The 14,118-nt window shown below is 38.7% G+C and overlaps 1 protein-coding gene across 1 annotated transcript in view; it reads right to left on the reverse strand.

Moving 5' to 3' along the window:
- Window positions 1-4,930: 4,930 nt before the first annotated feature.
- NFASC (neurofascin) overlaps window positions 4,931-14,118 on the reverse strand; it is a 278,247-nt gene continuing 269,059 nt past the window's right edge. The window contains exon 31 of the mRNA XM_053706693.1: window positions 4,931-6,954. Coding sequence (XP_053562668.1) covers window positions 6,723-6,954 — 232 coding nt within the window. The 3' untranslated portion in view covers window positions 4,931-6,722. The remainder of the gene's footprint in view (window positions 6,955-14,118) is intronic.

The following is a 14,118-nucleotide window of genomic DNA, read 5'->3' on the forward strand; positions in this document are numbered from 1 at the left end:
TCGGGCGGTTAAAATAAGACTGGCACATTATGGCCCAAACCCATCTGCAGAAATTATCGACCGGGTCATAGCAGCTGTGGAGGCCAACTTACTTCACCAAAGCGGCGCTGCAGCAGCCCAAGTCACAGCAACCCCAGTGGAACAGGGAAAAGTAAATTTTGCAGCTTTTAAAAACTTCCTGGAAACAGAAGGAGAGATTGATGGGTACCTTGCGGATTTTGAGAGGCAATGTGCACTACACAAGGTACCCACAGAGGACTAGGTCACGATATTATCCGGAAAATTATCCGGCCGGGCCAGTGAGGCTTTTCGGGCCATTCCAGATGAGGAAGTCGGGGATTATAATACTGTAAAAGAGGCTCTGCTCTCCAGGTATGCGGTTACACCGGAGGCATACCGGAGGCAGTTCAGAGACACTGTTAAATTAGCTGGTGATTCCTACGTTGAGTGGGCATGTATGGTGCACCGCACAGCATCTTACTGGATGGAGGGGTGCCAAGCCGTATCTGGGGAAGAGGTGCTGCAACTATTCCTGTTGGAACATTGCTTTGACAAGTTATCAGCAGGAGTTAGAGAGTGGGTTCGGACCATAAACCCTCCACCCTGCATGAAGCTGCTCGCCTGGCAGATGAGTATACGGATGCCCGCAAACTGGACACTGCTACCACTAAGCCCCCTGCTAGAGTGGGGTACAGACCCCCAGTCATCCCAGCAGCTGCCAGTTACCAACCCCCGGCGCACCGCTATACCACACGGCCTCCGGCCACGTACTACCCTCAGAGAGCCCGGTTCAATTCGCGGGGCTACTCACAACCTATTCGGTGCTTTGGAACTAGGGCACAAAAGACCAAAGTGTCCCCTAAATGCAGCAAACCAAGCACAGTCCTGGAGAAGACCCGCCGGCGGAATCCCACGTAACCCTCAGCCTGCGGCCCACTGCGTAGAGGTGGAAGAATGCTGGGGCATCCTACATGAAGCAGACCTTGTGCAAGCTGCCCACCGGAATAACCGGCAACTGGTTAAAGTGAATGGGAAGGAGGTCAGTGGTCTATGGGATACTGGTGCTACCATGACCTTGCTTCAAAAGAACTTGGTGTCTGAGAAACAGCACACTGGAAACACTGTGGCTGTGAGGGTAGCAGGGGGCGCTGTGTTCCACCTACCTGTTGCCAGGGTACATTTGGATTGGGGAGTGGGCGCTAGACCTGTGAATGTGGGGGTCATGAAGGACTTACCAGCTGATGTTCTCCTTGGAAATAACTTGGCCCCCCTTGTTTCTACCTACACTCCTATGCGTCCTGCTGATGTTAACCCTCTGACTACCCGTGCCCAGATCCGTGCAGCAGAGACTGACCCACCTGCTGCTAAGCCCCAGGACGCTGAGCTCAGTAAATCTCTATCCGCTATTGATACGTGGAAGTCCCGTTACAATGCGCTGATGAAGGAGAAGAGTCAAGTAGAGAATAAAATGGTCACGTTAAACAATCACGTAACAGTGCTAGCGGGAGAGAAGAAGAGCGCAGAGGAAAAAGCACGGTTAGAACGGGAATCTCTGCTAGACAAGCTGCACCGACAGATTGCAGAAAACACCAGCTTGAGAGTGGAACATGAAACATTAAAGACAAACTTAGCGACAGTGGAGGAAAAGCTGGCGCTGGCTCATAGTGAGGTGCAGCAACTCAAGGGCACCCTATGTCAGTATGAAGGGATTGTGGATACCCATAAAGAACAGGTACAAAAAACTCGTAAAGAAGCTGATGAGATTTTGAAGGACTGTTTAGCCCTAGTCTGGGCACTGAAGAAGTTGAACCCTTATTTATACGGACAGGGATTCTCTCTCATAACGGGAATACAGATGGATTGTCCCGGCAAACTGACATGCCTACCACCTCCTAGTCCGGTCATCCCCAGGTTGACCCGCCAAAGGGTCAAGCTGGGTCTGCCGGAGTGTTCCACTAGGGGGGAGCTATGTGACAGACCCTTCTGTCAGTACTGAAAGAGTTAACTTTGTTCAGCTTTAAGAAGCTATTTTCTAAGACAGGGTTGCTGGCATCAGCTGTGCTGTGATTAAGTTTAAGTGATAAACATTCACATTGTTTAATCCCATCCAGAGAGCAGACGCCCAAGTGATAAGAAAGACTAAATTGTTTATCTGCTTAAGTATTGTAATTCTATTGTATCATGTCAAAGGGCGTTTTCCCTCTATCTAATGTACAATACACTTTCAAACCCCCCATCTGGGGTCAGACCTGCATAAATACTGGGCATATAGCCTTCAATAAAGTGCATTCTGTTTTAACCTTCAATGTGGAGCCTGGTCTCATGTTTGAGGGGGGAATTAGCTGGGTTGTGAGTTGCTGATCTCACATTCAGGGCATCTTCCATCTGGTATTAACCCTTGGTATCCTGTCGGTACCGAAACATTTAGCAATACTCTTGTACTAGCATATAAGTATTTTAGCAATATCCTTGTACTACTAGCCTGGAAGTATTTTAGCAATATCCTTTTACTAGCATAGAAGTATTTTAGCAATACTCTTGTACTAGCATAGAAGTATTTTAGCAATATCCTTGTACTAGCATAGAAGTATTTTAACAATATCCTTGCACTACTAGCATAGAAGTATTTTAGCAATACTCATTTTAGCAATATCCTTGTACTAGCATAGAAGTATTTTAGCAATATCCTTGTACTACTAGCATAGAAGTATTTTAGCAATATCCTTGTACTAGCATAGAAGTATTTTAGCAATATCCTTTTACTATCATAGAAGTATTTTAGCAATAATATCCTTGTACTACTAGCATAGAAGTATTTTAGCAATAAGATCCTTGCACTACTAGCATATAAGTATTTTAGCAATAATATCCTTGTACTACTAGCATAGAAGTATTTTAGCAATACTCTTGTACTAGCATAGAAGTATTTTAGCAATGTCCTTGTACTAGCATAGAAGCATTTTAGCAATACTCTTGTACTAGCATACAATTATTTTAGCAGTATGTTTTATATTTTAATTTGTATTACAAATTAAACATTATTGGTTATCTGGTGGTTGTGCACAAGGTCTCCATGCATGCATGTTGGAGAGTGTAACATATTTCAGAGGGCCTAGGGCAGCACAAAAACTATATAACGCAGGGGCCAAAACATTGCACCAATTTAGAAAGCTGGAAGTGGCTTGTATGATGAGCTAACTCATTACATGCGCCACTGGATATAGGCGTAGGAGCAGTGTTTGAATGTATTGGGGCATTTGCAGCATATGTACATATGTTCTTGAAATACACAAATATGATGCACAAATGCTTCTAGTCGAAATTGAAATGAACGCATTCACATTTAAATTTTGATTGTGGTGCATTTAAGTGACATATTCCCACAGCAGACAGTTTCCTTTTAATTATGTTATTTTATCAATTTTACCTATGTGTTTTTTGTTTGAAAAATAAATGCAATTTTATTGCATTTCCAGCAACTGTGAAAAAAAAGCATCAAAAATGACATTTTCTCAACATTTCCCACAAAAATAAATAATAAACACACAGCAAAATAAAAAGAAAAAAAACTGCATTTATTTTTATTTTTTACAGTGATTAAAAAAAAAAAGGACAAAGGACAAATAAACGCTCGTTAGTGATGCTCATGCAACTTCTCTGCTTGCTTCAAACAATCAGAAATAATAATACAATATTTTGTGTAAAACACTGATATCGAAACCCTTTACAAGCCTGGAAGGGTCCCTAATAAATCAGAGGGCCCTTCAGCATCTAGGGAACTAATCCGCCTGCAACTCGGTCTTTAATAATAGAAAGGATTTGCACGAAGCTTCAGAATGATGCACACTGAATTAACCCTTTAAACGCCAAAGACCGACAGGGGAAAACCCATCATTTCTTTTGTTGTTGTTTTTTCCCAAAAAGGCCAGCAGCAGCAGCGAATTTGGAGTTCACAAAAGCTCCCCCACTGCAGTTCTTATGGTAAATGTAAAGCGAAAGGGGGTATAAATATATTAGCATAACTCTGAAAGGATTTTTTTTTTATATGAATACAAGTTATTATTTACAAGTAGTTAGACTCAGACAAAGATATGAAGGAATCTTTAGTGCAAAAAAAAAAGCAGAAACAAGGCAGAGTTTGGTGAGCAGATACAGCAGATGGGGTCTCGCGCTGACTTTCACCACACAATGGGCTCAGAGGGGGCATTATTGATATCGGACTGGTGGTTGCTTAAGGCCTGATTTGGCAAAACTTCAAATTAGAAATGTCATCAAGTAAGAGCAGCACCATGTTCCCCTTCATAAAAATGCTCTGTTAGAATTGATATGTGAAGAGAGCTCCTTTCATACTCACAGATCCTTGTGTATATTCAGCACAGGTACAGCTTAAAGGGACACTAAACCCAATTTTTTTTTTCATGATTCAGATAGAGAATACAGTTTTTAACAACATTCCAATTTACTTCTATTATCTAATTTGCTGAATTCTTTAGATATCCTTTGTTGAAGAAATAGCAATTCACATGGGTGTGCCAATAACACGAGGCATCTATGCGCAGCCACTAATCAGCAGCTACTGAGCCTATTCTGAGCTTTTCAGCTAATTATATCATGAGAATGAAGCAAATTAGATAATAGAAGTAAATGAGAAAGTTTTTTAAAATTGCATGCTCTTTCTAAATCATGAAAGAAATTATTTGGATTTTATGTCCCTTTAAAGGGACATTAAAACCTAATCTTATTTCCTATACATGTAATTATTAATAACCACGTTATATGTGTGTGTGTGTGTGTATATATATATATTTATTTTTATATATATATATATATATATATATATATATATATATATATATATATATATATATATATATATATATATAATGTTGTTTCACTTTCATTAATGGTTAATAAGTTATTTATATGTGTGTGTGTGTGTGTGTGTATATATATATATATATATATATATATATACATATATATATATATATATATAGATATATATAATGTTGTTTCACTTTCATTAATGGTTAATAAATTATTTATAACAACCTATATTTTGAGTTTAACGTCCCTCCCTGCAGCAGTAGTGCCTACTACCTCACTGGTATGTACACAGAACCGACCATACACCCTTAGCAAGTGCATCATCACATTTATACACATCACAGGTAAATTAAAAGCAAAAACAGGGCAGGTCTTCCATTCAAACATAATGTTATAGCATGATGCGCTCCAGGTATATCCAGGGCAGTGATAAAGCCAGACTACCTTTCATGCACCCACACACATAGTCATATACACACAACACACTCATTACCTATATAGCCTCAGTCCACACGGATAAAACACATCTTGCTATTCGCATAAGAGATAGCAGTATTGCTATTGTCTGCTCTGCACATGTACAGATGCTAAAGGCTGAAGGAATAAATAATGTAAACAGACACACCTCATACACACTATGATCTACAATTTAAACAGTGATGTAAGGGCCCTTTCATACTTTGGTTATCAGATTTACACCAATTACAACGGCAGCTCCACCCAGTCCTACTGGGGTGCCTTATTAATGATTTCCAAAATAAAATGATATGCACAAAAAGAACTCCTGGTGTGAGCAGAAAGAACACAGGACAGGGACAGACATCTGTTCTGCATAGATTATTAGTGGCACAACGGGGTGTGTAGAATGCGGAACTGGGGCATACTTTGTCCTTAAGCAATTATTGATACTGGGTTGCATGATACCCAGCAGTGGAAGAGTTACATTTGTAGCTGCTCATACACCTCTGGAATGAAAGAGGTTAAAGGCAGGATCCGCCAGGAGTAGGCTCTTTGAAGTTCACACAGTGAGATCTATAAAGATGTAAGTTGCATCCTGGGCTTTTCTAAACAATTCAGTGCCACTGCAAGCTCCTCCACAGGAGGCTTACCAAATGTTGATGATGTGTCTGTCTCAGATGTGGTGCCAGGAGCCTGCGGGCACCAGGGACAATGCCCTAGCCTTGTAATTAGATGTAGGATCTGTTGTCTCCTGAGGGAAAGTGATAATGTAGGCAAACCCCAGAGTGCCTTATTGCCCTTGTAGTCACATTGTCCATGTTACTGAATACTCCAGAGCCGGGCAAAAATAAGGTTAAGAATTACCCTGCAAGGGAGAACAAATTATTAGATACTATAACCTCTCCCTTATAGAGTGGTAGTTAGTGACACAGAACATTGCAGACAATCCCTAAAATCCATCCATTAATGGTGATTCAAGTCATCGTTCCACCTTTTTAATAGGGTTAGGAAAAAGCATGTTACCCATGTATTCCTGGAGTTCAATGTCTCAGTTTCAGTAAGCATTTTTTTTTTATTGGTTTCATGATAACTAGCATATCATAGATACGTCTTTTGTCACTGTCTCCCTCCAGAGGATGATTCGTGAAACTGCAGTGGACTGGTTCCATGATGTTTGATGAAACTGTCTTAACAGTTCTGCTTTGTCTCCTTTATGACACCATGTGGCTAATATAGTAAACTGCAAAATGGAGTATCTGGAGATCTCACTTTTGTTTATATCACCATTTGGTCTGTGGATTTCACCTGTAGCCTGCTTTAGTGTTCATGTCTAAATGTAGGTGCCCAATATGGATCTTGACGATTGGGGGAGAAATTATTTGGAGAAGGGATAATCGGAAGCAGGTGGTAAGGAAGAGGTGTAATGTTATAGTGTCCTATGCCAGGGAATAAATGGCATTCACTGGTGAGGTTGCCTCTGAACTTTCATTTCCCTCTGTCTCATCTTTGTCTTTTTTTACTGTATACTGCCCTATAAAGGAGCCATCTTCGTTAAACTGCCCTTCGCCCCCTTCTCCATAATCAACCAAGCTGTCATCGCTCTCCTGTTGCTTTATGGTCCCATCTAGAGAGGTCTGGCTGCCTTGCAAGGGCTTGTTGTCTTCATCACTAGAGGGGTGGGAAAAAAACAATGTCATGCACTTGATAGGGTGGCTACATACTGACAAATATATGTTGGGATAGGGTGGAGGTTCAAAAACAAATGCTAGTTGTAAACCAGGACAAAAAGGGTTAAATTCAAGGGTGGTCTTAACAGTTTATTAGATCCCTTGAAAAGTAACATGCAGCAGTTTGAAATAGTAATTGTTACTAAATGTTCTCTGCTATTGCCCTTAGTCTGTGTATGCCCCCTGATCATTTCATTAGACGTTAATGGAGCAATAGGAAGTGGGGAAAAAAACACACCCTAAGTTCTAGCATGTAAACCCAATCGCATATTCTCAAGTGCGCTAACCCGACATGAAAATATAAACATTTCACATTTCAATGTTCTTCACATAGCAGACTATGTTATATTTATTCATAAATACACACTCTCTCTCTCTCTCTCTCTCTCTCTCTCTTTCTCTTTCTCTCTCTCTCTCTCTCTCTCTCTTTCTCTCTCTCTCTCTCTCTCTTTCTCTCTCTCTCTCTCTCTTTCTCTCTCTCTCTCTCTCTCTCTTTCTCTCTCTCTCTCTCTCTTTCTCTCTCTCTCTCTCTCTCTCTCTCTCTTTCTCTCTCTCTCTCTTTCTCTCTCTCTCTCTCTCTCTCTCTCTCTCTCTCTCTCTCTCTCTCTCTTTCTCTCTCTCTTTCTCTATCTCTTTCTCTATCTCTCTCTCTCTCTTTCTCTCTCTCTATATATATATATATAATGGTATTTTGTTACAACATATATATATATGATTGTATATAGGTAATGCTATATACAGGTATCCGGTATATATACAAATATCTATTTATAAATACTTAGAACATATTCTACTATGTGCAGAACATTGGAGTGTGAAATATTTACAGTAAATACACAGTGTAACACTTTATTAAATAAGAATATTGCATATATGTTTTTTTTTATTTTAGTAGCCCTTCCTGTTTATATTATTCTGGAAAAGATAAGCAATCCGCTTAGAAATTTGTAGAGCCATATATTTTCATATTATATAAATATATGACAAGGTATTTTTTTAACCTGTGAGTCTGTAAACAAACTAACAATTCTATTAAACAAATTTACATATATATATATAAATATATATATATATATATATATATATATACACACTCCCCACAAAACATACGCAACTGAATTCTGTCAGAGAGCATAGAATAGACTCTTTCCCAAATATAGCCATCAGCTCCATGAATGAGTCACATATGTGAGCACACCATGGGGCCGATTTATTAAGGGGCAAATGGCCCTGAATACAGCTGTTTCCACGCGAGCCTTCAGGCTCGCCGGAAACAGGATTTAGGAAGCAGCAGCGGACTGAGGTGGCGGACATCAATCCGTCCGATCTCATACGATCGGTTTGATCGACACCCCCTGCTAGCGGCCAATTGGCTGCGAATCTGCAGGGGGCGGCATTGCACAAGCAGTTCACTAGAACTGCTTGTGCAATGTTTAATGACAACAGCGCATGCTGTCGGCATTTAGCGATGCAGGGCGGACATGATTCGATATAGCGAATCAAGTCCGCCCGGGGTATGATAAATCTACCCCCATGTGTTAAAAATGGGGAAAGGAAGGTAAGCAGTGTGTAATCATAATCAAATCAAATACTGTACAACTGCATAACCAACAAGTGCATGATATAAATCACAGACTCATGTATATGCACACACTGTGAACTGTTGCACATCCTTAGTAGTAGCTGGTGCCTCAGAAAGTGTTCATATAAATAAAATGTGTACAACGTAATGATGGAAGTTGGAAAGTCTCATAACTGAATTCTCTATATGAATCATTAAAGTTTAATTTTGACATTAGTGTCCATTTAAAGAGATATGAAACCCAATTTTTTCTTACATGATTCAGATAGAGCATGCAATTTTAAGCAACTTTCTTATTCACTCCTATTATCAAATTTTCTTCGTTCTCTTGGTATCTTTATTTAAAAAGCAGTAATGTAAGCTAAGGAGCTGACCTAAATGTAGCCACCAATCAGCAAGTGCTACCCAGGGTTCTGAACAAAAAATAGCCATCTCCTAAGCTTACATTCCTGCTTTTTCAAATAACGATAACAAGAGAATGAAGAAACATTGATAATAAGAGTACATTAGAAAGATATTTAAAACTGCCTGCTCTATCTGAATCAGGAAAGAAAAATGTGAGTTTATTATCCCTTTATATATAAGAACATGGAACTATGTGCTGCATATAGGATAGCTTATTGTGTATATGGCTCTATTAAAGGTGTTGCTACATGTTTCTATGGTTACAACAGAAATACTATACAATCTAGGAAAAAAGGAGCATTTACTTTGGTGTTTATTTGATTTGAATTCTAAATAAAAAAAAAAAAAAAAAACAACATTAGCTAATTGTTGAAACCTGTGCAATATGTAATTTCTATGTGAAGGTAACTCACAAATGGAAATACAAACGGCTAGATTACGAGTTTTGCGTTAGGGTTAAAAAGCAGCGTTGAGAGGTCCCAATGCTGCTTTTTTCCTAACGCTGGTATTACGAGTCTTGCAGGTCCGCGACTCGAACATACTGCAAATCCACTTACGTAAATTGCGTATCCCATATTTTCAATGGGACTTGCATAATGCCTGTATTACGAGTCTTGGAAAAAGTGAGCGGCAGACCCACTCCTGTCAAGACTCGTAAAGCGCATTTAAAAGTCAGTAGTTAAGAGTTTACTGGGCTAATGCCGTAACATAAAACTCTTAACTAAAGTGCTAAAAAGTACACTAACACCCATAAACTACCTATTAACCCCTAAACCAAGCCCCCCCCCCATATCGCAAACACTTAAATAACATTTTTAACCCCTAATCTGCCGACCGGACATAGCCGCCACTTTAATAAATATATTAGCCCCTAAACTGCCGCACTCCTGCCTCGCAAACATTAGTTAAATTTTTTTAACCCCTAATCTGCCGTCCCTAACATCGCCGACACCTACCTACATTTATTAACCCCTAATCTGCCGCCCCCAAAGTCGCCGCAACTATATTAAATGTATTAACCCCTAAACCTAAGTCTAACCCTAACACCCCCTAACCTAAATAATTTAAAATAATCTAAATAAAATAACTTTAATTAACTAAATTATTCCTATTTAAAACTAAATACCTATAAAATAAACCCTAAGATAGCTACAGTATAACTAATAGTTACATTGTAGCTAGCTTAGGGTTTATTTTTATTTTACAGGCAACTTTGTATTTATTTTAACTAGGTACAATAGTTATTAAATAGTTATTAACTATTTAATAGCTACCTAGCTAAAATAAAGACAAATTTACCTGTAAAATAAAAATAAACCTAAGTTACAATTACACCTAACACTACACTATAATTAAATTAATTCCCTAAACTAACTACAATTAAATACAATTAAATACGGAAAAAAACACGCTAAAGTACAGAAAATAATAAAATAATTAAAATTTTTTAAAATTAATTATACCTAATCTAATCCCCCTAATAAAATAAAAAATCCCCCCAAAATAATAAAAATCCCTACCCTATACTAAATTACAAATAGCCCTTAAAAAGGCCTTTTGCGGGGCATTGCCCCAAAGTAATCAGCTCTTTTACCTGTAAAAAAAAATACAATACCCCCCAGCATTAAAACCCACCACCCACACACCCAAACCTACTCTAAAACCCACCCAATCCCCCCTTAATAAAACCTAACACTAACCCCTTGAAGATCACCCTACCTTGAGACGTCTTCACTCAACCGGGCAGAAGTGGTCCTCCAGACGGTCCAAAGTCTTCATCCTATCCGGGCAGAAGAGGTCCTTCAGACGGCCAGAAGTCTTCATCCAGACGGCATCTTCTATCTGCATCCATCCGGAGCGGATCCATCTTCAAGATATCCGTCGCGGAGCATCCTTCCAGGCCAACAACTACCCGATGAATGAATATTCCTTTAAATGACGTCATCCAAGATGGCCTTCCTTGAATTCTGATTGGCTGATAGAATTCTATCAGCCAATCTGAATTAAGGTAGGGAAAATCCTATTGGCTGATGCAATCAGCCAATAGGATTGAGCTCGCATTCTATTGGCTGTTCCAATTTTTCTACCTTAATTCCGATTGGCTGATAGAATTCTATCAGCCAATCAGAATTGAAGGGACGCCATCTTGGATAACGTCACTTAAAGGTACCGTCATTTAGTCATCGGATGAAGACAGAAGAGGATGCTCCGCATAGGATGTCTTGAAGATGGACCCACTCTGCTCTGGATGGATAAAGATAGAAGATGCAGTCTGGATGAAGACTTCTGGCCGTCTGGAGGACCTCTTCTGCCTAGATAGGATGAAGACTTCGAACCGTCTGTAGGATCACTTCGGCCTGGTTGGGTGAAGACGTCTCAAGGTAGGGTGATCTTCATGGGGTTAGTGTTAGATTTTATTAAGGGGGGATTGGGTGGGTTTTAGAGTAGGGTTGGTTGTGTGGGTGGTGGGTTTTAATGTTGGGGGTGTATTCTATTTTTTTTTTTAGGTAAAAGAGTTGATTACTTTGGGCCAATGCCCCGCAAAAAGCCCTTTTAAGGGCTATTTGTAATTTAGTATAGGGTAGGGATTTTTTTATTTTGGGGGGATTTTTTATTTTATTAGGGGGATTAGATTAGGTGTAATTAGTTTTAAAAAATTGTAATTATTTTATTATTTTCTGTAATTTAGTGTTTTTTTCCGTAATTTAGATAATTGTATTTAAATGTATTTAATTGTAGTTAGTTTAGGTAATTAATTTAATTATAGTGCAGTGTTAGGTGTAATTGTAACTTAGGTTTATTTTTATTTTACAGGTAAATTTGTCTTTATTTTAGCTACGTAGCTATTAAATAGTTAATAACTATTTAATAACTATTGTACCTAGTTAAAATAAATACAAAGTTGCCTGTAAAATAAAAATAAACCCTAAGCTAGCTACAATGTAACTATTAGTTATATTGTAGCTATCTTAGGGTTTATTTTATAGGTAAGTATTTAGTTTTAAAAAGGAATAATTTAGTTAATTAAAGTTATTTTATTTAGATTATTTTAAATTATATTTAAGTTAGGGGGGTGTTAGGGTTAGGGTTAGACTTAGGTTTAGTGGTTAATATATTTATTATAGTGGCGGCGACGTTGGCGGCGGCAGATTAGGGGTTAATAAGTGTAGGTAGGTTACGGCGACATTGGGGGCGGCAAATTAGGGGTTAATAAATATAATATAGGTGTTGGCGATGTTGGGGGCATCAGATTAGGGGTTCATAAGTATAATGTAGGTGGCGGCGGTGTCCGGAGAGGCAGATTAGGGGTTAATATTATAATGTAGGTGTCGGCGATGTCGGGTGGCAGATTAGGGGTTAATAAGTATAAGATTAGGGGTGTTTAGATTCGGGGTTCATGTTAGGGTGTTAGGTGTAGACATAAATGTATTTTCCCCATAGGAATCAATAGGGCTGCGTTAGGAGCTGAACGCTGCTTTTTTGCAGGTGTTAGGGTTTTTTTAGCCGAATCTGCCCCATTGATTCCTATGGGGAAATCGTGCACGAGCACGTTTAGCCAGCTCACCGCTACCGTAAGCAGCGCTGGTATTGAGGTGAGATGTGGAGCAAAATTTTGTTCTTCGCTCACTTTTCTGCGGCTAACGCCGGGTTTGTAAAAACCCGTACTACCAGCGTTGTCTGCAAGTGAGCGGTGAGCTGAAACTGCTCGTTAGCCCCGCAAACCTTACCGGCAAAAACTCGTAATCTAGCCGAATGTGAGTTATTGCAATCTTGCAACAAGTATGATTTGTAAGTGAGGGGTGTGCAAGCTAGTGGCCATTGTAAAAAACAGAAAATGACAACAAAATCCCTGAGTGTTGCCCTGGGTGGAGGAATATTGCTTTTCAGTTCAGCAGATTAATAGCAGCCAGACCAGGATGCTGACACTGCATACTTTATTTAAATGTAAATAATCTGCTGAGTGCCTATTTTGTTATAAAAAATGGGATGATGCCGAACGTTGATATCCCAATAATTTAACTGTATACTCATCGGCTAATGCTAGAGGAACAGTCTCTGTGTCTGCAGTTTACAAATGATGTGTTCTACACCAGCCATCTGCAGAGCGCAGATAAACAACCTATTTGCAGAGCAAGCTTTAGTGACCAGTATGGACAGAATTCCAATAGAAAATCTAATTTTCACATGCAGATTTGATAATTTCAAGAAGACTGTACTTTATCTTGCTTTTTTTTTTCAATTCTGTTACAGTCTACTTTTTCACATGCTTCTTTATGTTATCCCTTATTTTTCATTAACATCTGCTTTTCTCTTAAATCTTCTTTTATGCCTTTCAGCAAAGGATATCAAGAGAATGAAGCAAATTAGATAATATAAGTAAATTAGAAAGTTGTTTAAAATGGCATGCTCTTTCTAAATCATGAAAGAAAACAAAATGGGTTTCATGTCCCTTTAATCATTTGGGGACTTTTATATTCATTTAAATATTTTTTTTATTCTTATTAAAGGAACATGGAAGACAAAAATAAGGCCTCATGATTCTGAGCATACAATTAAAAAAAAAAAAACTTTCCAATTTATTTCCGTTAAAAATGTATAACTTCCTCAAGGTCCCCACTTGTTACCTTTACACGAGGGCACACTGAAGGAGGATCAGGAGCGTGAATATGTTTCAAGCACTATGAGATAGCAGTGTATCTAGATAGTCTTTGCTTGTCTTACATATATATTTGATTGCGTACTGTTTTATCAGAGTCTCATTACTTTACATTAAAACTGCAGAATAATAAGTTTATTCACTGTTTCCTATGGCTTTCTATTAGTGCAGTCCCTGTCTGCTTGGGCACAAAATGGTTAGTATCAGGAAGATTTTGGAAAAAATTGATTGCATGTAATGGCTTACTGGCAGCTGGCCCTTTAAATTTGCCTCCCTTGTCCTGACCCATTCAATGCAAATGCAACTATCTATATATATATATATATATATATATATATATATATATATATATATATATATATATATATATATATTCCATCAATTTCATGCACTCACTCGTTGATATCACAAAATGTAGCCCTGTGACTTCTCAATAGAATTCATAAAACTGCAGGCACAAA

Source organism: Bombina bombina, chromosome 3, assembly GCF_027579735.1.
Source record: "Bombina bombina isolate aBomBom1 chromosome 3, aBomBom1.pri, whole genome shotgun sequence".
Lineage (NCBI taxonomy): Eukaryota > Metazoa > Chordata > Amphibia > Anura > Bombinatoridae > Bombina > Bombina bombina.